Raw genomic sequence first — 21,470 nt, 5'->3', positions numbered from 1 at the left:
GAATCCATTCATTTAAATAGATCCTAAATTAATAATTTTTTTTAAAAAAATATTTTTTTCATATTAAAAAGTAGCTACATTTGTATGGCCTTTTCTCATAGTCATGAGATAGAATACAAAAATTATTAGTACAATATAATTATGAGATATAAATTTAAAAGAAGAAAATTTAAAAAAAAAATCATATATCTCACTTCATCATAGAACGAAGAATATTGGGAATAGTAATGATATATCTTGGAGCTGGCTATTGGTTTCTACGCTAGGCTCAAACTCAAAAATAAATCATATATTTCTTAGCTCAAAAGAACCATAGAATTTTCAAAAGTGAACAAAAATCATATAAGGTGGGCACCATAAAATATCATATGAGATAGGCTTCATAGTTTGTCATATTTTTCTTGATATCAATTTTGAAAGATAAATATAAAAATTAAAAATTTTTTACTAACAAAATCATCAGTTTTATGATTAAAAAAATATATCATTCTTTTTTTTTTATTATTTTTAACATATATTTTTATCAATACATACTATATGACTATATAATACATATTAAATAAATTAATCCTCAAATAAATTAATACATATTTTTAAATAAATCGATATATAATTTTTAGAATACTAGAATATGAAGTTTTTATCAATATACAATGTACAATCATATGTATATGTTTAGCAAATTAATCATCTAATATTCCAATACTCATCTCTAAGCTAATTGATACATAATTTTTATAATATTATATTTATTAATATATATTATATGGCTCGATATTATAGAATCATCAACTTTCTGAAATATATTGCAAACTCCTCTGACAGTAATTTGATAAATATTTTTAAATAAAAATATATTTTAAAAATTATATATCAATTTATTAAAAAATATGCAACTAAAAAAATTTTTAATATGCATCGAAAGGTTAATCAAAATATATCATCATATCATATAATATCTATTAATAATTTTTTTTTTAAATTGTATATTAATTTTTTTATAGACGGTGCGCGAGAGATCAGGGGAGCGAGTCCTGCCCCGTATGGCGCACGTCAAACTTCGTAACAGCGTTTTTCGTCAGAAAAAAAAAAAAAAAAAAAAAGGCTTTATAGCAGCTTTCCACTGCTGACGAGTCAATCAATTAAACCGATGACGGGTCGAAATGCGAACCAGCACCCCAGATTCCCGGAGACACCGGCAACCCAATCCCCGAGTCCAAGAAGTCTTCTATACACACCCAAATTGCATGGATCCTACTAATATATCCTTCTGGCTGTCAGAACGACACACAATATAATAGGGGCGCGAATTAAAAACAACGGAATAAACTTATCACCAGGCCATTCCAAGTCCACATGAGACGTCCGATTTCCTTGTGGCTCCGTCAAACCGTATCGGTTTGACCGCGACCGGACCCGGCTCGCCGTCCCCCGGCGCCTCTCCTCGCTGAAAGGACGAGCGGGCGAGTAAAGCGGCGGAGAGAGAGAGAGAGGGCGAATAAGAGAGGGCAAAACGGGGTCCGGCGGCAACCGAAGAGAGCAAAACGATGACCGGCGGCTTTCTGAGGAGCGGCGGCCGGCGAGCCCACCAGCTTCTCCTCCACCACTCCCGGCCTTCCCTCGCTGACGCTCTCTCCAAGCACTCGCCGTCGAAACCCTACGTTCGGTCCCGCCTTATCTCGTCTAAGTTTAAGGAGTCCTCGTCCCAATTCTCCCCCGCTTCTCCTTCCCTCTTCTCCTCATCTTATTCCGTTCCCTCTGCCTCGGCCGCTTCTTCCTTCTCCCGGAATGGGTTCGTGAGCTGGTATTTGGGAATGATCGAAGCCCGCCCGGTTCTCACGAAGAGCCTCACCGCAGGGGCGATTTTTATTGCTGCGGATGTCTCTTCTCAGGTCTGTGCCCTTTGCTCTGTCTCCATTTCCTCGTTTCTTGCGATAAAAATCCTATCTTGCTACGTGCTTTTCGGCGGGTTCTGCTGGCTTGGGGGTCTGGATGTGTATGCAAAAAACAAGAGGGATGTGAGCTGAAATCTGAAGCTTCTAGTTGTTGGTAGGCAAAAAGAAAAGTGGGTTGAGTTTAATGAATATAGAAGTTGGGATTTGGTGAAGGGTGGGGCTTGTAGAGGGCTATGTGTAAGTAAGTTTCTAGGGTTTGCGTGCTTTATCACATAGTTGTAGGATATTGATTGGCTACAGCATTCTGTGTATGCTTGAGATTTGTGTGTGGTTCCACTCGTCTATTTGCTATAATTTTGTGTTTGTGCATTTGAGTTGTACAAGAAGAACGGTCATGTAAGTGATGTGTGACTACATGTCGCATTCCAACACTAGTAAACATTTTTACATCATATGAAATTAAGAACTGCATTTCCTTGGAGCAACGATGGTAAGGAAAATTTATCTCTGAGTCTAGAGAAAATATCTGATGTTATGATATCCGAGAAAAGACTGGTTAGAAGAAGATATTTGAGAAGAATGTGTGTTCTCCATTCACATTGCCATGAGTTACCTCCTTCGTCCAGCTTTTATCTTCCACCATCTGTTTTTCTTGTTTTCTGTGTGTATTAATAATTAATTTAAGTTCCTTTCTAGTACATGTATTGAGATTAAAAGAAATAAGAGTACTCAAGTGTCAACTCTAAATTGCCAAACCACATGAAGATCATGCCTTAATATCACAACGAATATGTGGATATTCCATGTGGTTCTTAATTTATCTTATTATAGAATAGAAGGTAAAAGAGCCTTGTAATAACTGTCACACCTAGTCCCTGACAGTAATACGGTATGAAACATTATGAAACACATGGAGATGATATATATCAAATTTGAGATGGTGCTCTGTCAATAGATTTTGTGTATGAGCTATATATGAGATGAGTGGTAAACATTATGAAAAACAAAGAAGGAAATATATACATGAGCTTATGTCAAATGGATACTACATATTTTCAGCACAAGCATACGGGCCTTGAAAAATCATCACAAATAATTTATATATGATATTATGGAAGACAGAGACAATTTATTAGTTATTAATAGGCAAGACCACCACTATATCTGAATTTATTTGTCTAACATGGACTGCTATGAGTTATTGACTCGGATTATTTGCCCAAATAAAGATGGTTTAAAGTTTCACCAAAATCCTAACATTCCAGTTTTGACTAAAATTGTTTCAAGATATTTTGAAAGGTTTTCATCTTTTTCATGATAAATTAAGTAGTTTTGGTTGTCATGTTAGAAACTACCATTTAAATGTTCTTTAGCCTCATTTCCAGGTATCTTTTCTTCATTTTCATAAGTTAAGAGAGACAAATATCACCTGTAGGTGATTGATCGAGACTTAACGATGTATTTTTTATAAAGTTTTGAGAATAGTTATGCTTGTTCATAAGCAAGCCAATCTACGTGCTATTTTCTTGTTGGCAGTTTTCCATGTTTTTATAATAATAAGGCTTGATAATTGTACCTTTATGTTAATTAAGTGATGATTCATATGTTTATAGTTACTTTTTGATTGCTTTACATGGTAATACTTTTATTACTAATTATTTTTGCTTGTCTTGATTCCTTAGACTACAAACTCAATATTCGACCATAGTTTGTTACTCACATGTCTCCCCGAGGTTGCCTCATTCGACTTGTTAGATTCTACAGTCTATAATAACATCTAATATGTATTCTTAGACTTGTTCAATCAGCTCCAATGTCCCCCCCACCTCCTTGGACTCATTTCTTTGAAATTTATCCCAAAAAAACATATTATAAATGATAATGATATTGGATATATTTTTTTCTATGTTTTTTTATAGTTTCCTTTTTTTTTTTCTTCTTTTTGAAATAGCTTCAGACAAATCACTGCCAAAATTACTGAAATGTTCTAGTGGTCTATTAGAGACACTGATGATGAAATTTTGTTTTTTAATCTTGCCTGTAGGCTTTTCTATTTGCTTTCTGGATATGGATATGATGTGATAAGGTTTCAGATTTGAATTTGAAATTTTTGTATGGGTTTGAATTGGTTTGCAGGGTTGTGGGATTCATAGTTGGTCTTACTTGCAGAGACACTTGAGCAGATATAGGTCTGCTGCTTAATGCATGCAATACACTTGGAGAGAATACAAATAAAATTGAAAGAAATAGCTAATATTTGTGTTTGGTACAAAGAAAGGACCAGCAAACTCCTTAGAGAATATGCATATTTGCTAGCCTTCATTTCCATGGCTATCTTCTCCTGTAGATTTATCTTAGTTCAACCACAGCTTTCATTATAGCTGGCTGAACTTGCTCGATTTGCTTAAGATCAGCTGCAACAACAGTTTTAGAAATTTTCAGATATGCCCCCTAAATTATAGATATGATAGGAGATTTGAGTAAATCCTATTTGCCTTGTTATCTATACCGTGTTATAAAAAAGGTCTTTTAAATTTTGGAATATTTCTTATATATTCAATCTGTCAACGTTTTTGACCAAAAAATGCCCTTCAATTAATTTAAAATATTTTTACACTCTCTAAAGAATATTCTCGCTTGGGCTTATTTTTGTTTCCTCAAAAAATCAGTCAGTTAATATTCTTTGAGTTCTTTCCAAACAAACCAGCCTTCTCTAATCCTTGATAAATAAGGAAGCAGGTGAGGAATAATGGATGTAGTGCGCTCTCCTACTTTATAGAATATATTTATTCGATGTTATTTATAACAGTTTGCTTCCTTATTGAGGGCCTCTAATAGAAAGTGGATGATTAGGGTTCATGGAATCTGACATGGAGTGGGGTATGAACGATGTTGATGGCTGTGGGAGATTAGAATTTTGATTTTGGTTTTTAAGTTTTTTTTTAATTTGTTTATTTCTTCTTTGCTTGATATTATGCTTACTTTTATTTTATTTTATTTTAAGTTTTTTACTCTATTTTTTTGTTTGTATTTTATTTTTCAAATATTTTTTTCTGTTTATGACTATTTTTTTATTTCATTTTTTGGTAAATCGTATATTTTTTTCCTTGAACATGCATGGCATGTGCCTACTTGCTAGTAGAATTATAAAAGATCTTATTATAACTATATATAGTGTCACAAGCTGAATATTCTTTTACAGAATGGTTTTAAACATTATTTAACCACTAACCTTATTCTGCCCTACTCTTAAAGCAATGCTGATGACTCTAACATGATTTCCTTGATGATCTGGTCCATCCAGCATAGTCTTAAGGCAATTTTTATGACTCTAACTTTGTTGTTTTGTTGACCTACTCCATTTGCTTGATGGATTTGAAGTTCCAGCTGATGTGGTTGCCTCTCATTGCAATTTTTTGTACATATCTCATCTTGACAAGATAGCATAGATGTTTGAAAGCTCTTGGAAACAAATCCATTTGAGTTAACACCCATGCCTTGGAGAGGTGTAAAGATGTACATCATTTTGATGGTTTCTTCATCATAAGAAGACCTATTTGGAAGTAGTTAGGTGAATGAATCATGTTATCAAGGTCATGTTAAGAATTTATGATGTGAAATGTATATATTTATGGACTATTTTGAAGGTCAAGAAAAAGACTTGTAAAGAAGCTTTCTTTGTAGGCTGATCAGCGAGTTCACGATATTTAGACACAAAGTGACCTTCTTGTTCTCCTATTGCTTGCTAAATTATTGTTTATGTATCATGTAATGCACATTCCAATGTTTTTTGCCATGTTATCTTGTTTTTTGGCTTATGCACTGTGCGCATTTGTTCTTCTTTCTTGGTGGGTGTCATGGGTTGCAAAGAGGCCAAGGGGAAATCTATTTGTGTGTATGCATGCGGAATTGTTTTCCATACCTGGATTGTGAGTGAATAACTGCCCAATTGTGATATATGAGATCATGCTGGAAAAGCAAGAGGGATTGATTGCAAAAGGGCTTGTACCAGTCTTGGATGACGCTTGATGGTTGAGATCGTGGCTTGGGGAGCGCTGATTTGGCAATGGAGGAGGTCGTGGTCTCATGGATGACAAAGAAATTGTCGGAGGAGGGTGCAATGGTGAGTAGTGATGCTTACCATCGCCGTGCCTCTTTCTTTCTCTCCTTTCCGTTCTTCATCACTAGGAGCTATCACTGGAGAAGGCAACAGCAGGACAGAGGGGGAGAGATTGATCATGAGAGAGGGAGAGATTGATCATGAGAGAGAGAGAGATAAGTGAATTCCAGACCATGGGGGCAGGGGGAGTAGGAGAGGGGTGGGGCTTGAGGGTTTATTTAGTGCGGAACCATCTTTGTCGTCCTGATTCTTGACCGATTTGGCATGACTTGAACTGCCTGGTTTGGGACAGTTTGGTTAACCTTTGATCCAGACCATTATGCATACCATTTATTAGATGAATGTGGGAGAATAGGGTAGCAATGGGCTGGGGAGTGTTAGGTTGGCTTGGAGTGAGATATTAGGTAGTTAGATATAAGTCGCAACAAACTCAACCCATTTAATGAAGAAGTCAAAATGCATAAACGGAAATCAAGCTGTTCATTAGATAAGTAACATGGCACAACACTGTTAACTTGTTTGTTTAGCAAATAGGATCATGTTGACAGGTTGCAAGTGACTTGTTGACTTGATGTGTTTGACCTCTTTTTTTAGAGTAGTGTTTGACCCATTAACTTGATATGAACTCAATAAGATTGATCAACCAATGTTTAAAATCTTGCTCCATGCTGGCATCCTGTCAATTCAAATGGAACATTTATTGCACATGTGTGGGGGGTAGGCATTGCAGGTGCAGGTTTATAATTCTTGCACATGATTTGCATCAGAGTCATGCTCATCATCCAATAAAGGATGGAATATTCATATCAGATTAATATCGCAGACTTTGAAATCTAAGAAACAGGCTATGAGGCATATCATCAATGAGAAGCAAGTGGACTTTAATGACTCCATTTCCACTTAAAATCATTTCTTTCAAATCCCATTCCTTCACAAATTTAGGTATTTTGCGATCAAAACAATTATAGCAGTTTTTGAGATTGTTATTGTTGAATAAACATCTACAGTTGTTGGTGTGTGTGAAGATTAATTTTTCCTTTTAAAAAGTAAGTGTGCAAGGATCTATGAGCCATGAGTTATTCTCAATTTTTTGCAAGGCCCCCAAGAAAAGTTCCATTGCATATGTGAATTATCATCATTATTTAATTGTAATCTTTTTTATATCATTTCGTTATCTAGTTTGTGTTGATTAAAGTAAATAGGTGGCATTTCATCTTTCTGTCGAACCTTGTCTTTCTTTGAAATGAGATGAAAAGGTGTAATAATTCAATGAAACCAATTCTTCTTTTGCATTGAATTGGAACTATGTTATCACTTACAGGAGGTGCTGTATAATGATAAAACCTGCTATATGAATGCTTCATTGGTGAAAGACCAAGGAATATAAATTGCATGTATTTCATGACTGTGTTTCTTTTTGATTCCTTTGGATGCTACCTTCATGAAACTAATTAATGCTTCTTCATTTGAATTCACCCTTCTGATTCTTGTATATATATCTTATCAGATGATCACACTCCCACCCTCTGATTCTCTTGATCTAGTAAGAACCTTGCGTATGGCTGGTTATGGAGCACTAGTTTTGGGACCCTCATTGCATTTATGGTTCAATTTTGTGTCAAGGATACTGCCAAAACGAGATGTACTAACTACTTTTAAGAAGATATTTCTTGGGCAAACTACATATGGGCCTATAATGACAACAGTTTTCTTCTCAATAAATGCAGGATTACAAGGTATTGATGATATTTTTTGCCCTGCCATGAAATGTACATTGAAGGTTTACATATATGATATGAAATAACATATTTTGTCATACAGATAGCAGCTCTTTCTTGTTCCCTATGAACTTTTGATAGCTAAAGCAAACTTTGTGGTTTCATAATTATCTTCCTCGCTCATTGTTGTGTAGCTGAAACATAATGTGTTAAATACAGATTATTAGGCATAATGTCTGTTTTCATGAATTGCATTAAAGCTTAAATTCCATATCGATATTTTTCTTTTCTTTTTTTGTTTCAGTGGTACCTTCTATTATCAAAAGACCTAAATACTAATGCTGTCATATGCAGTACATGTTTGTGTTCACCATCTTGACTATATTTTATCTACCAATCCATAGGTAGGTTTGCCCCTCTGCACTAAGTACCTGTGCAAATAAAGTGGAAATAAGGTGTCTCTCTTTTGAATTTAGTCCTGATATACAGTTGATAGGCATTTCTGTTCATGCTAACTACTGTTGGCATCCTCCATCCTATTGAAATTAGTGGACACATCGGAGTGTAACCAGTTTGCGGGTGTGGAAGTATGGCTCCTAGTTGTTCCATTGTAAGAAATTTTAGGTTTTATTAATAAATATATGAAATTTGATTACTTGACCACTTATTTTTTCCATGTCCATAACCATAGCCATCAACTCTTGATCCAGGTATTTTGGATCAGCTTTGTGAATGCTCATTTGCCAAGGACTCCTTTTTGGATCTACCTTTGATATTTAAATTATGGCCATCCTAGCATTCACAGATATCAAACTTGGATTCATTTAGGGGTTTGATATGCTTTTTATGATTTTTTGCCAACCCAACATCAACCTTTAACTCTTCTATGTGGGATTTGGATGGACATTGGCATTGTTATGTGATTCTCTCATAAGAAGGAAGGAAAATAAGGGATCACTACACTGTTGCAGTAAGGTAGCTAAGGTTAATGTTTTTTTATTTCCTTTCATGGTTTTGGTATTTTTTTCAGTTTAGTGTTCGTGATCTTCATCTAAGTTCTTGACTGTAACCTGTTATTGTTATTTTTCAAATAATGCAATAAAGAGTGCAATAAAAATGTCTGGAATAAAGGGCATTTCAAAAGATTGCATTGCCAAAATGATGTAAGCCAATGGAATGTGTATGTTCTGCAAATGGAAGGCATTCAAGCTGAGGGAGCTTGAAGTAGGAAAGGATAACAGAAGTGGAAGTCACTATTTGAAGAAAGGTTCATGCAAGGGCAAATGGCTCGGTAAAGACATAATTATGGTGAAGATCCAAAGTGCTTCATCTGCTGGAATTCCAACCTGTGAACAACTGTGGAAAATTTGTTTACCAGGAGAGCACTTAATACAAAATTATATATGTTGAGTCAGGCATTGAAAGAGCATCCCAGTCTGTTATTGGTCTAATTAAGAGGACTAATTGAGTTGTAGTGGATTTCTGAAACTAAATCCAGGAGGTCTTGGATCATCTCTTCTGCTGTAGGAATGTGATCCTGAGTTCGAAACCAAGCTTATACTCACTTTTATAGTTAGAAACTTATTTATCTTGTATCATGATAAGATTCTGAATTAATTTAGAGTGATAGATGTAATTCAAAATGTTATGATCTTTTCTTTCATTCTGGATTGCTAGAGTTGATTCTTGGGTTGAAATCTTATTTGCAATTTGAACTTATTATAATGAAACAATGTTACCCCTTTTGCCCCCCCCGGGGGGGGGGGGGGGGAGGCGCGGCAGGAATGAATAGATGATTGATAAATGAAGCTTTGGTTCTACTACCCCACCTCCTTTTCCCCCGAAAAAGGATAATTTTGTTTTTTGAGAATATATTGGTGGTATTATTTTATTTTTTGCTTTATCTTGGTGCTCGTAATTCCTTTGACATCTTGTTGAAGATAAGAGGTGTTGACCAGCTCTTCAAAGAAATTTAAGGTCATTATTCGTCTACTTGTCTTCCTATTTCTTTATTCAGCTTCTCTTCAGTTTCTCATCTTTAAATATGAAAATCAAGTCATTTCTGATTCTTAGCCCAGAAGTTTGGACTGGGATGGTTTTTTTTTTTTTTTCCTCAAGAGAAATTGTTGGTAGGCTTTCTTCTGGGAATTTTTCCTCCACCAGGAGTTTTGAGATTGGTGTAATTATGTAAACTTTAACTAATATATAGTAGTTCTGGTATGTGTTTATATAATCTGGCTGGTATGCTATTTGACTGGCTTTGGTCATTCCATCAATTGGAACTAATATAATTTAATAAAAGCAAAAAATTATTTAAAAAATTTAAGACAGTGAGAAAAATCAAAAACAGTAAAAATGTCACCAAAGAGGAGTAAATGAACAACATCATTTATGGCATTTGTTTCCTATGGCAATCAAGTAGCAGATATAGCATTTAGTATCTAAGTATAATAATGGCAATGACTATATAATCATTATATTACATTGTGTTTTAAATTATAAGAATCAATCTTTTTTAGCTTAAGCAGTCAGGTGAAAACATATGCATTTTTGGAATTTAAGAAAAATATTCCTTGTTTATTTCATCTTACTCTATTATTTCCTCTCTCTCGGCTTCTGAATTCTAAATATTTTATAATGAAAAGAGAAACCATATGCTGCCTTGATGTCACTTCTACATCCAAAGAATTTGCTATGAGACTCAAGTTTAGCTGAATTATTTTAAGATCCTAACTGGCTCATGCCACATTCATTTGGAGCTTTGGCTGGATGGCATTCTGGTTTAGTTGGTGATACCAGATTCTAACATGTGAATGATGCTGTTTTTGTTATATGTATTACAAATATTAATGGTATCAAGTATCAACTAAGATTTGCTTCCTAGCTTGCATGGGGTGTGATATTAGTTGATGTTTCTTATTAGGGATTTTTGGTATGTTTATTCATCTGAATTGATTAGCTGGTCAGAGTAGTATCATAACAACATGCAAGTTATCTTAATATGAATGTCAAACTTGTCCCTACAAAGTCGCATAGCTTGCATCAATGTGCTCTTTAACTATTGTCCTTCTTTTTATGTGAAGAATTTAACCAATTTTATTAGTATTGTTGATAATCATGAAGGATGTGCTTGTTGATATGTAAAAGGAAACATCATTGAAGGACTACATTGATGAGAAGTTTGCAAAGATTTTAGTGGAGTTAGAAAACAGGGGGTGTAGTGCTTCTTAATTCTTATTCTTGTCATCCAACAACATCCCAAAAGATTTCTTTGGTTATTGAGAAACCAAATGAATCTTCAAGAAAGTAAAATCTTCATTGGATTTGGTTTTAGTTTTCAATTTGCTCTATTTTTCTTTAACAAGACTCGTCAAACCAGTACTGGGGGTTGTATCGGCTGGCTACTGGTTTGGTATGGTATGGATATGTACTGTACTGACTCAAAGCATACCGGAGCCTAGATGAGGGAGAGGGAGAGGTGGAGAGGGAGGAGAGAGAAGGGAAGAGGGAGGAAGGGAGGGACAGCGCACCTCCATCATTGTTGTCTCGGCAACTCCTTGGTCTTTATGTCATCTTTATAGATAGTGGCAATGGAGGCAATGGAACACTAGCCCTAGCAAGGGGTCATGATGCACAGGAAGCGAGGATGATCGGGAGAGAGGGAACAAGGATCGAATTGGAGTTGCGACTTGCGAGGCAAATTATAAACCACCGAACTGCTCGGTTTGGTCTGAGCAGCCTGAAACGGCTTGCAACTGAGCAGAACCAAATGGTTGGGCTTGATTCTCAGTAGTGACCAAATCAACTTGCTAAACTGTCTCGGTTCCTGCCTGATATGATTTGGTACGCCCCAAACCTTCCAATTCTAGATTGTTTAGTTCTCAACTAAGGTTAGTTTTAAGGGGGTCTTAATGAGTGTACGGCCTAGACTAAATGATCTCAAAGCCTACTAGATGATTAGATGAGGTGTGGACATTGGCATAATTGATAACAAAAGCCATATCAGCTAAAAATATGTTAGTGGTGCTGCAATTATTGTAGTGATTAGTGTTCATGTGCTGTTCAAACTATAGTTCATGCTGCAGTAACCGTGAACAGTAAGTTGTGGATTATAAGGGATATTTTAGAGACTTGAAAAAAGGTCCTTAGGTTTTTTGGTTTCTTTAAATATGTGAGTTGGCTTCCATGGTCTCAAAGAAATCCACCTTATGTGAGATCCTTGTCACTTGGAAACTCCATTTTCCACCTCCCCTTTGCTTTTTTATTTAGCAAGTTGTCTTAAAAAAAGGAGTGGCTTTAGTAATCATAGGCACAGGTCCCAAAAATTGCCCTTTATTCGGCAAAAAAGTCAATTGGTATTCCCTGTAGTTGGCTTGTTTTGTCAACAGCCACAGCCACGGGCACAGCAACACACGATGAGAAAGATTGTCATAGCTTTCTCTCTCTTATGCAAGTTCTATAATGGACTTCTATGCAGAATATGAAGAAAAGAATGCATCATTGGTGTCTTTTCCTCTTGTGGTGTGATTCTGTAATGGAGGTATGGGACCTTCAAAAACTCTAGTTATGATTCCTAAGTCTCGGAGTGAGTCCGGTATTGTCCTCTCTGTCCTTTTACTACTTTGTACTGCAATTTTGCTTGTGTTCTTTGTTTACTGTGGCTTGGTTTTTCTGTTGTTGCTGCTGTGCACTGATCTCAGCAAAACCATAGCCTGCAGACCTAATACCATAGCAAGATATTCCCTTGCCATTATGCCACCTCTAGTCATCTGCAGACGGCAAACAGCCACCTGTAAGTGTCCATTTTCAGGTCATATCAGGGCTGTTGTCACAGCAGATCCTGTTCTGCTATTGGAGTATGCCCAACAGCCTTCCACCACAACCTGTGGTTGATCCTTGCAAATCTTAACCTTGCAGCCCTGAACACCATGCTGCAGAAACAAATCTGTTGTTACCGTTTTTGTTGCTTCTCCTTGAATCTATCCATTCAAGCCACGAACAGACCATTTTTTTCCAGCCAAAAAACACAGCTGATTTCTCTGCTGCGTTTAAAACCCTAAACCTGCTAGTAAACTGGAATTTTCAGCAACCTGTAGGTTTGATCCTTGCTTCCGCAGACCCTGGAGAGTGGAGACCGCTTCCATCTAGAATATCCAACATCAAGATTGTGTCCTAGAAGAACTTCACTGGAGTTCTTCAATATCATCAAGTCCCCATTTAAGTTAGCAATGAAGGTTTTGAAGAAAGCAGTGTGTTTGAATAAAATATTCATTAATGTTCAGTTCATTGTAACGTCCTTCTTGATGAAGATATTGCTCCCATCATTGATGTTCACAAATGTTAATATGTTATCAAGGATGAGATGTTTCTTGAAAATATGACTGCAACAATGGCTCCCGTATCCTTTGTTTGGATGCATCTAAGCAATGACCAATCTAAGTCTCCTGGATGCATCTGAGCAATTACCATTCCAAGTCCCAATAATCAAGTAGGAAGGTATAATTCCGTGAAAACAAAAGAAGAAATTGGTTGGTGGATTTCTTCGGGAGCTGCAACAGTGATATAGTAATAGGGAAGGGAGATTTGATTTTCCTTAAGGGATTATGTGACAGACCCTGAACTTTTACATTTTAGTTGGTTTAAGTTTATTTCCATTTATATCATTCAAAATTGTAGGCATGCTAAATTTACAGCATAGTTGAAACTTGAAACCTTGATCATATGAGAGGGTATTGCTATCAGCGGTATAACTCTTTATCCATATTTACTTGGGGATGATGATGGAGTGTGGATATTGCTAAGGTGAGTTTTAGAGAAAGCTCTGTTTGTGAGATCTACTCTATCATAAGCATGCTTCAGTTCATGTCTTCGATTGTTTTATGTTGAAAAACAAACAATGTTACAAGCATGGACATGCATGAATGAGATTCACAAAATTAAACCAGCTAGCAAGATTAGCAGTAGATTTGCAGATAAGCTGGAATCTAGGTTTATCTGCAGAGGAAAAGGGAATCTGAATTTCATAAATCCATCCTTGTCTGTTGATAAAAGATGATCTGAATGTTTTTTGAAACAAAAAGCCCTGAATCTTATGAAATATGTAACTTTTCTGTAATCCATTATACAGCCAATTTTAATCTGATTTTATCTGTCCTGTTAGAATAGCTAACCGAAATTTTCTTCTCAATTCATATTCAAGTGTTCTGATATTTCCTGCCACATGGCTCCAAAATCTAACTACCACTATTGATTTCACTTTCACATTTCTATATCAGCTTCTAATGCTGTCCCTGTATTTATGTTTTGGTTCCTCCTAATGCTGTCCTTGTATTTATGTTTTGGTTCGTCAAGGAAAGCATTTGTTAATTCTATATCTATGCTTCTTTATACTTTGTTGGAACTCTTCCTACCATTCTAGGAATTCTCATGCTGCCATTTCTTCTCGCTTATTTTGGCCTTCTTGCATCTTGGCTTGTATGCTTGTTTTTCCCGGTCTGTATGCACCCCCCCCCCCCCCCCCAACCCAACCCAACCCAAAAAAAAAAAGGGAGAAAAAAGGAAGTGCACTGCCTTGGATGAAAGACTAGATGAGTGCTTTGTCTTCTATTGACTAGTTATAGTTGCCAATGTACAAGTGGTTGGTGTTACTGGACTCGTTCGAACTTCAGTCTGCTAGAATGTGATACGTGCAATGCCCATGATAGGATATAGTTTTGGAGAGTTGTTGAGATGTGGAGCTTCACTGATGCACGCATCTGGGGTTATTGGTTTATGTTGTAGAGTGGACTCCATTCTGAATTTCTGGGGTTTGTCATATTAGCAACCTTCCATGAATGTGGTGCATTATACTATCTTTTATGCCCAAAAAACTTGAAATGCTGCTTGGTGTGACATTTTATTATGTGATTAGATGCAGTTGCTAACATCTTTATGCTTTCTTTTTCAGAATCCAAAGTTGTCCCTTAATCCACTATGTACAAATGGATTTTGGGTTGCACCTTTTTTTTTTTTTTTTTTTTGAATGTGGGCTTGTATAAGCATCTTACAAAGTTTAGCAAGTAAATGTGGATCTAACTTGTTTTTTCTCTGCTAATATTTCCTCCATCTTGGCCTCTTTTTTTTTTTACTATTATTTTTTATTTTTGTTCTTTCTTTGGGTTGCTGTAGAAACTAATCATCAAATAGCAATCTATTAATGGTCATCTATAAACAATGTGCTATTTCACCCTGCTTATGTTAGCTAGAAATTCTGTGATTTTTTATGTGTTCATATTTCTTGTATGATGTCATTGTTTAGGTGAAACTGGTGCTGAAATTATTGCCAGATTGAAGAGAGACCTGATCCCTACATGTCAAAGAGGGCTTGTATACTGGCCCATATGTGATTTCATCACTTTCAAATTCATCCCTGTTCGTCTACAGGTAACATCTGACACCTTTGCTATTATCAAGTGAAACTGTAAAATGCTAATTTATTGAAGTGCGTTGTGACTGCTCTAAACATGGATGCTATTTATTTTTCAGCCCCTGGTAAGCAACTCATTCTCATTTCTTTGGACCATCTACATCACATACATGGCAAGTTTGCAGAAGGCAAGTGTCCAGAGGATCTCAACTGACTGACTCAGTGCTATATATTTTTCGTCATTTACGCACTTTCATTTTTCCACAAATTGCCAGAATTTTGCCCAGAAATATGGTATTGACAAGCAGGGTGGATTAGATCCTTTATTTTGTGTGCACCTCGAAAAAAAATGGATGTATTTCATAGCTTGGAGGGTTTTAGATAGACTTGATTATTCTTGCTATAGTTCTGTAGGAAAGTGCTTGAGCATTGTAAAACCTGTCTACAAAACCAATTAAAATGTTAATTAACTGGCTTGGAGCATTTTTTATCAAGATTAGATTTGTTTTTGTTATTATACTATGGTTTCTTGATGCTTCATAGGGTTCTCTGGAATTCTACCCTTATGGTTGCAAATGTCTTCTTACTGAAATGCATGGTAAAGTGTAGCAAGGAACTCGATATCTCAGTGTAACGTCCCGTGGGAATCCATGGTTTCATAGTTTTAGTGTCAACTATCACTTCGGCCTGCCGACATGAGAACATAGAGTTGTCAATAATCTCATAAATTATCATTTTGACCATGGATGCATGTTGAGTTGCAGCTGTCCATTCGATGCCTGCGGCCGAGGGTTCATATGATTTTGGTTGCATGCTCCATGGTGCTATCTATCTCGTTCTTCAGCTTGGTCGGACACTATTCTGGGTAGCTGGCTTCGTAGGGTTCATATGTCATTGTGAAAGAGGATGAGCAGAGACTGTTCCCTAATGTGATATTGATGGAACCCTGTCCCCCAAAAAAGGTTAAAGAAGATAAGCAAAAGATATTGATGGAATCCCATTAACAGGTCATGAGATTATGATGCTAAAATCTATCCTGTTCCAAATCTACTTTGCAGCTTATCAAGTTTCCCCTTACATCCTTTTTTCTGTTGTATGCTGACAATGACTGCCCATAATTGTTGTCTCCAATAGCAAACTTTGGTTCAGTCTTAAATACAATTTCGGTAGTCTCATAGCAGTTGATATTGTTTATATGACTAATTCTGAATTTAAGCATTGCATGTCCATTGATCCAACCAACTAGTATCTGACCCCCACTAGGAATGAAGCCTACTGATTGAAGTGTTTGTGTTGGTCCTAGTTCCTCCTGTGGTTGTGGATCGGTTTAGTTGCTCCAGCCTGTTGTGATGCTCCTGGTCCATTGACGCTCTCAACCTACCGACAAGCAGGTGCATAGAGTCAAGCTTGGCCCCCACTTCTGGACCATATATGGGCTCAAAAAGAACATAAAACAAAAGAATCTACAACCAGGAGGAGCAAACAATTGCAGGAGTTTCTCTCAGCTATTTGGCACTCAATGCTTTGAGTGAAGCATCTTATTGATCTGGATCTGAATCCTTTGGGACTCGTTTGCTTCACAGAAAAATTTTTTCTTCTCAAGAAGTAATTTTCTGAAAAGTTATTTTTTAGAAAGTTACTTCTTGAGAATAGGATTTTGATATGTTTGATTGATCATGGGAATGTGACTTATTATAAAATAGTTTATATTTGGATGATTATCTATTTTTTTGAAAAAATTATATAAAATACCTATTATATCCTTAGTAGATATAAAACCATACATTTTTGCTCATAAACTTTATATAAATATAAATATTATATTTATATTAATATAAATATAACATTAATATATTATAATATAATATTAGACTATAATAATTTATTATGTTAATATAATACTAATATATTAATATTATATTAATATAATATGAATATTTTAAGATAATAAATTTATTAATATAGATAAAAATATAATATTATATTAATATAAATATTATATTAATATTAATAAAAATATTATATTAATGTAAATATTAAAATATAATAAATATTTATATTATATTTATATAAATATTAGAATAATATTAATATAATATTATATTACTATTCAGTATTTCATCCTAATCATCCATTTCTATTTTACTAAATTTTAGCTATGCATCTTAAAAAGATATTTTAGAAAAGAAAAAAGAACCACCACTTCTCATGTCACGGAAAGTACTAAAATCCATCTCTCCCATGGATTTCTAGTTTCTACGAAATATGGAAAATAATTTTTCATGAAAAGTATTTTTTTTATTCTCTTTTCTCTTAAAACTCCAACTAAACAAGAGGTTCTTTCATCACTTTTCAGAAAGTATCTCTTTTGCCCTCCATTTTCTGTCAATCAAACGAGTTTTGGTGCTCTCTCATAGCATGAGGCGGTCTTTGCATAATGCACCTCAACCAATGGCTCCAGACCAAAAGCTGGCCTTGGCAATGTGATTCTTATTGCTATTTTTCTCCTCCTTTCTTTCATGTTAGATGTCACTTTAAGTGCTCAACAGACTGCATGAGTGTAGTACAGCATAACAGTGAGGTGGATAGAGCCTGCGGTGAGATTGACAATTTATGATTTAACCCATCAATCCGATTCACAAATGACTTAAGCAGATTTAGGTTGGATATAAATAAATTTTCATTATAAAAAAGTCCGTCCATCAAGATCTTTGTATTAATAGATTGAATTCAGATTTAGATCTTTAATCTGTTTAATCCATTTAAACCTTCAAAATCTTTGCATATCCATATTTTGATTCTTATTATTACTCTGATCTTTTCAAAATAATTTTTGTATAATTAATCTTTTTCTTTACCATTCCGTTCCAAATAGAAACATTTAAATCCCACAAATCTGTTTAATCCATTTAAACCTTCAAAATCTTTGCATATCCATATTTTGATTCTTATTATTATTTTGATCTTTTCAAAATAATTTTTGTATAATTAATCTTTTTCTTTACCATTCCGTTCCAAATAGAAACATTTAAATCCCACAAAACCTGCTATACAAGAGGAGAAAGTTGAGGGACAATAATTTTGATAATCCCTTATGTTAATTGTAAAATCGATAGACATTTTCTTCCTACTATGGTATATAACACATTACTTCCTAGATTGATTTTTTTTTTTTAGGCAAAGAAAATAAAAATCAATATTTAGTTTTTCTTTTTTGTTTTTGGTAAGAAATTTTTAGTTACACCTATAACATCTATGTTATTAGATGTTATTTTAGATAGGAATTATGAATTTGCAATCATTTATCAACCATTTGTGTTATTAATAATCACCGTTATGCTGGTACAAAAATTTTATGATCATATTAATAATATAAAAAATAATAAAAACTAATTTTCAAAATGGATTATTAATTTTTGCTCATTCAGTTTGTTGGTCAAAATATATCTTGAAACAATATTTCTAAATTTTCTCATCTGCCAAGCGAAATTTGTTATTTTTAATACGTTTGTCAATCTAAAACAGATCTTAAAAGATATTTATATTTTCTAATTATAAACATATTTCTTTCATTTTTAATAATCATTCTCTCTAAAAGGAAAAAAATTCCTGATCCCACCCCCGATTATATTCATGTTTATCCAACATTGTATACACCCAACAATAGTGCCACTCAGACAACCTTATTGAATCTTGACCAATAAAACGATAATGTTTCCCGTGACGGAGACCCAGGACGGCACCAGCAATTGTGAACAATTTAGAAAATAATGAACAATTGCTTGAGTTTAAATTGTAGTGTGAACAATTTAGAAAATAACGAACAAATGCTTGAGTTTAAATTGTAGGGTCCCTAACCGAAGGCATCGGACCCTCAAAAAAATGAGCGTATGCTGCTTTCTGTAGCGGGCACACGGTATTCTTTAGTAAAAGGCGAAAGAATAGTGCGCTCTGCGCCCGCCACGCAGCTGTGTGAACCGGAAGCGCGGACCCACGGGTTCTTTTATAAAGCCACAGCACGCGTGACGTGTTTTTCCTCCCGATGTGGGACTAAAACACTCACCTCTCCTGTCTTGTTCCCACGTGGTACCTCCTGGAGACCACAAACCCCTGGCACGGATTCACCTCTTCGCCGAATCCCCGCCATCTTTCAACCCGGGATCGTTTCCCTTACCAGTCACCGCCTGCCGACTTCTCCCAAACTCCCAAGCCGACGAAGAGAAGATGAGAACACTAGAGGTATTATTACCCAGTCCAAAACAACCACCACCGTGATCACCTCCTCGACATCCTGCCAAACCCAAGACGGTAGTACCACAAAGCATTGCTTATTTGCCCGTTCCAGGCTTCACCTCACGTAGCACGCAAAACTGAGACTGATGTCACGCGGAGTCCGCGATTGCCGACTTCAGTATAACTCATTGATAATAGGACTGCCCCGCATTGTTTTTTTTTTTTTTTTGATCGCCAATTTTCGCAATGGCAAATAACATGTGACGTGCAGTTGGCAGGCTCGGACATAGCTTGTAGCTCTAAAAAATCGAAACCTTTCTATTAGAATCCTTGACCAGCTCAAGAACATATTTTAGGATAGAATGGATTTTGTTGTGGTTATGGATCAAAGAGTCGAATCTTCACATACATGAAGTATTGTTTGGTTCATGATCATCTTTGGACTTCAGTGGGCCTTAACAATTTAGAGTCTCACGATTTTACTCTTTAAAAGGCACATCATGTGGGAGAGAAGGTTCTAATCTATATAAGCTATACTCTCTCTTGACTCTAACCGATGTGGGACTAAAGAAGTTCTCTGTACACCACAACACAGCTCTCCAGTTCAGAAGAAGTATGTGTGGATAGAAGGCATCCCACAAATGACGCCAATGTTGCGATTTTGGGTCAAGGGGTCAAAACTCTGCTACTGTTTACATTTAACTCCTGTTCATCAATTTTCCTCTCTGATTTAGGCATCGAAGGGTCTCTGCTGGACATATATCTGATCTGTATAGATACTATTTTGTAGGTATTTATTTTCGAATGGAGAAGTTGACCGCAACAGGCTTAAAGCTGACATCTGCTTCGATGTGTCCTTGTATATCATAGTTGTTATAACAAGCTACTGGCAAGAACTCTACGTCACAATAACGAGCTTATGGTGTGTGTTTCAGCAGCCTTTTCAATCATTATTCTGGGCAGAAGTACTGAACAATATGAGTCTTGATGTATCTACATCATGTCATACGCCATATTAGTTTCAAAGGATGTTGCCAGAGTTGTAATTCATGACCTATCACGATAAGCAATTAGCCTTATGCATTGCGTTCTTTTTTTACTTCTTTATCTTGCATTCAGGTTCAAGGGCAGGGAGGTGGCCTACATGTCACAGAAGGACTTGTAGCACGTCATTCATGGACTGATAAATGGATCGAACGGGCATCTATTTATTTATTTATCCTCTTGCATTCTAATGTGACGGAGTCGAAGACTGAGCCTGTGCATAGGGTGAGACATATCCACCGGTCGGACCTTTTGTATTCAAATTTAATTTTATAAGCTGCTCTCATATTAGATTGATGTGATCATCAATTTGTATCCTAAAAAAAAAATTAATTTATAATGATATCAAAAGTGATCTGACCGATTGAATGCAATCATTTTTCATCCCTTCATAACACTCAATGCAGGTACCGAAATATTTCTGGTAGCATCTTCTTCATTAGGAAAAGCATATAGTCATGCTTAATGTCGTTGGCAGGGGCCTGCATATCAGAAGCCACCTTGGCAGATGTAGGCAGTCGCAATTCCCGGTCATGGTTGATAACAGCGTAGTACCAGGCTTTCGACAACCTAGCTATTACAATCGAGAGTATTCTGTCACTATACTGCAAAAAACGTGCCAAATGTCTTTGATACATACCATAGAGGACCATTAGTTGCAAATGTACACACCTTTGGAAGGAAGCCCAAGAGGAGCAAACTTACCATTTTCAACCAAACCTTTTTCTTTTAAAGGATATTCAAACACTTCATTAAAATAAAACAGAAACCATGCTAGGTACGGAGTCTAAAATAGCATTGAAGAGCCCTCTAACCAAACAAAACAAACCACAATAACAAATCTTGCAAGACCCGAATACCTCCTACTGACTAGGTACTCTTCACTGGTACACATCACACAGACTGGTAATACTTGAATCTGGACCTGTTAATTGGACACATGGCATACAAAAAAACATTCTAATACTTGAACTGAGACCGGTCAATGAGTACCATACACGCAACATTGAACCACATTGCCATCAAGAAAAAGCTGCCAGCCAAGAAAATATGGT

General features: G+C 35.7%; 1 protein-coding gene and 1 non-coding gene across 2 annotated transcripts; one reads left to right on the top strand and one right to left on the bottom strand.

Moving 5' to 3' along the window:
- Window positions 1–1,376: 1,376 nt before the first annotated feature.
- LOC105058041 (protein SYM1) lies at window positions 1,377–15,632 on the top strand. The gene is made up of 4 exons (XM_010940817.4): window positions 1,377–1,892; window positions 7,523–7,751; window positions 15,031–15,155; window positions 15,258–15,632. The coding sequence occupies exons 1-4, from the start codon at window positions 1,548–1,550 to the stop codon at window positions 15,354–15,356; spliced, it is 798 nt and encodes a 265-aa protein (XP_010939119.1). The 5' UTR covers window positions 1,377–1,547; the 3' UTR covers window positions 15,357–15,632.
- Window positions 15,633–18,991: 3,359 nt separating this feature from the next.
- LOC114914856 (U5 spliceosomal RNA) lies at window positions 18,992–19,108 on the bottom strand. The gene has a single exon (XR_003802715.1). It is a non-coding gene; the product is annotated as a U5 spliceosomal RNA (small nuclear RNA).
- Between the last annotated feature and the right edge of the window lie 2,362 nt (window positions 19,109–21,470).

Source organism: Elaeis guineensis, chromosome 15 (genome assembly GCF_000442705.2).
Source record: "Elaeis guineensis isolate ETL-2024a chromosome 15, EG11, whole genome shotgun sequence".
Classification (NCBI taxonomy): Eukaryota; Viridiplantae; Streptophyta; class Magnoliopsida; order Arecales; family Arecaceae; genus Elaeis; species Elaeis guineensis.
This window is presented reverse-complemented; position numbering and strand designations above follow the sequence as displayed.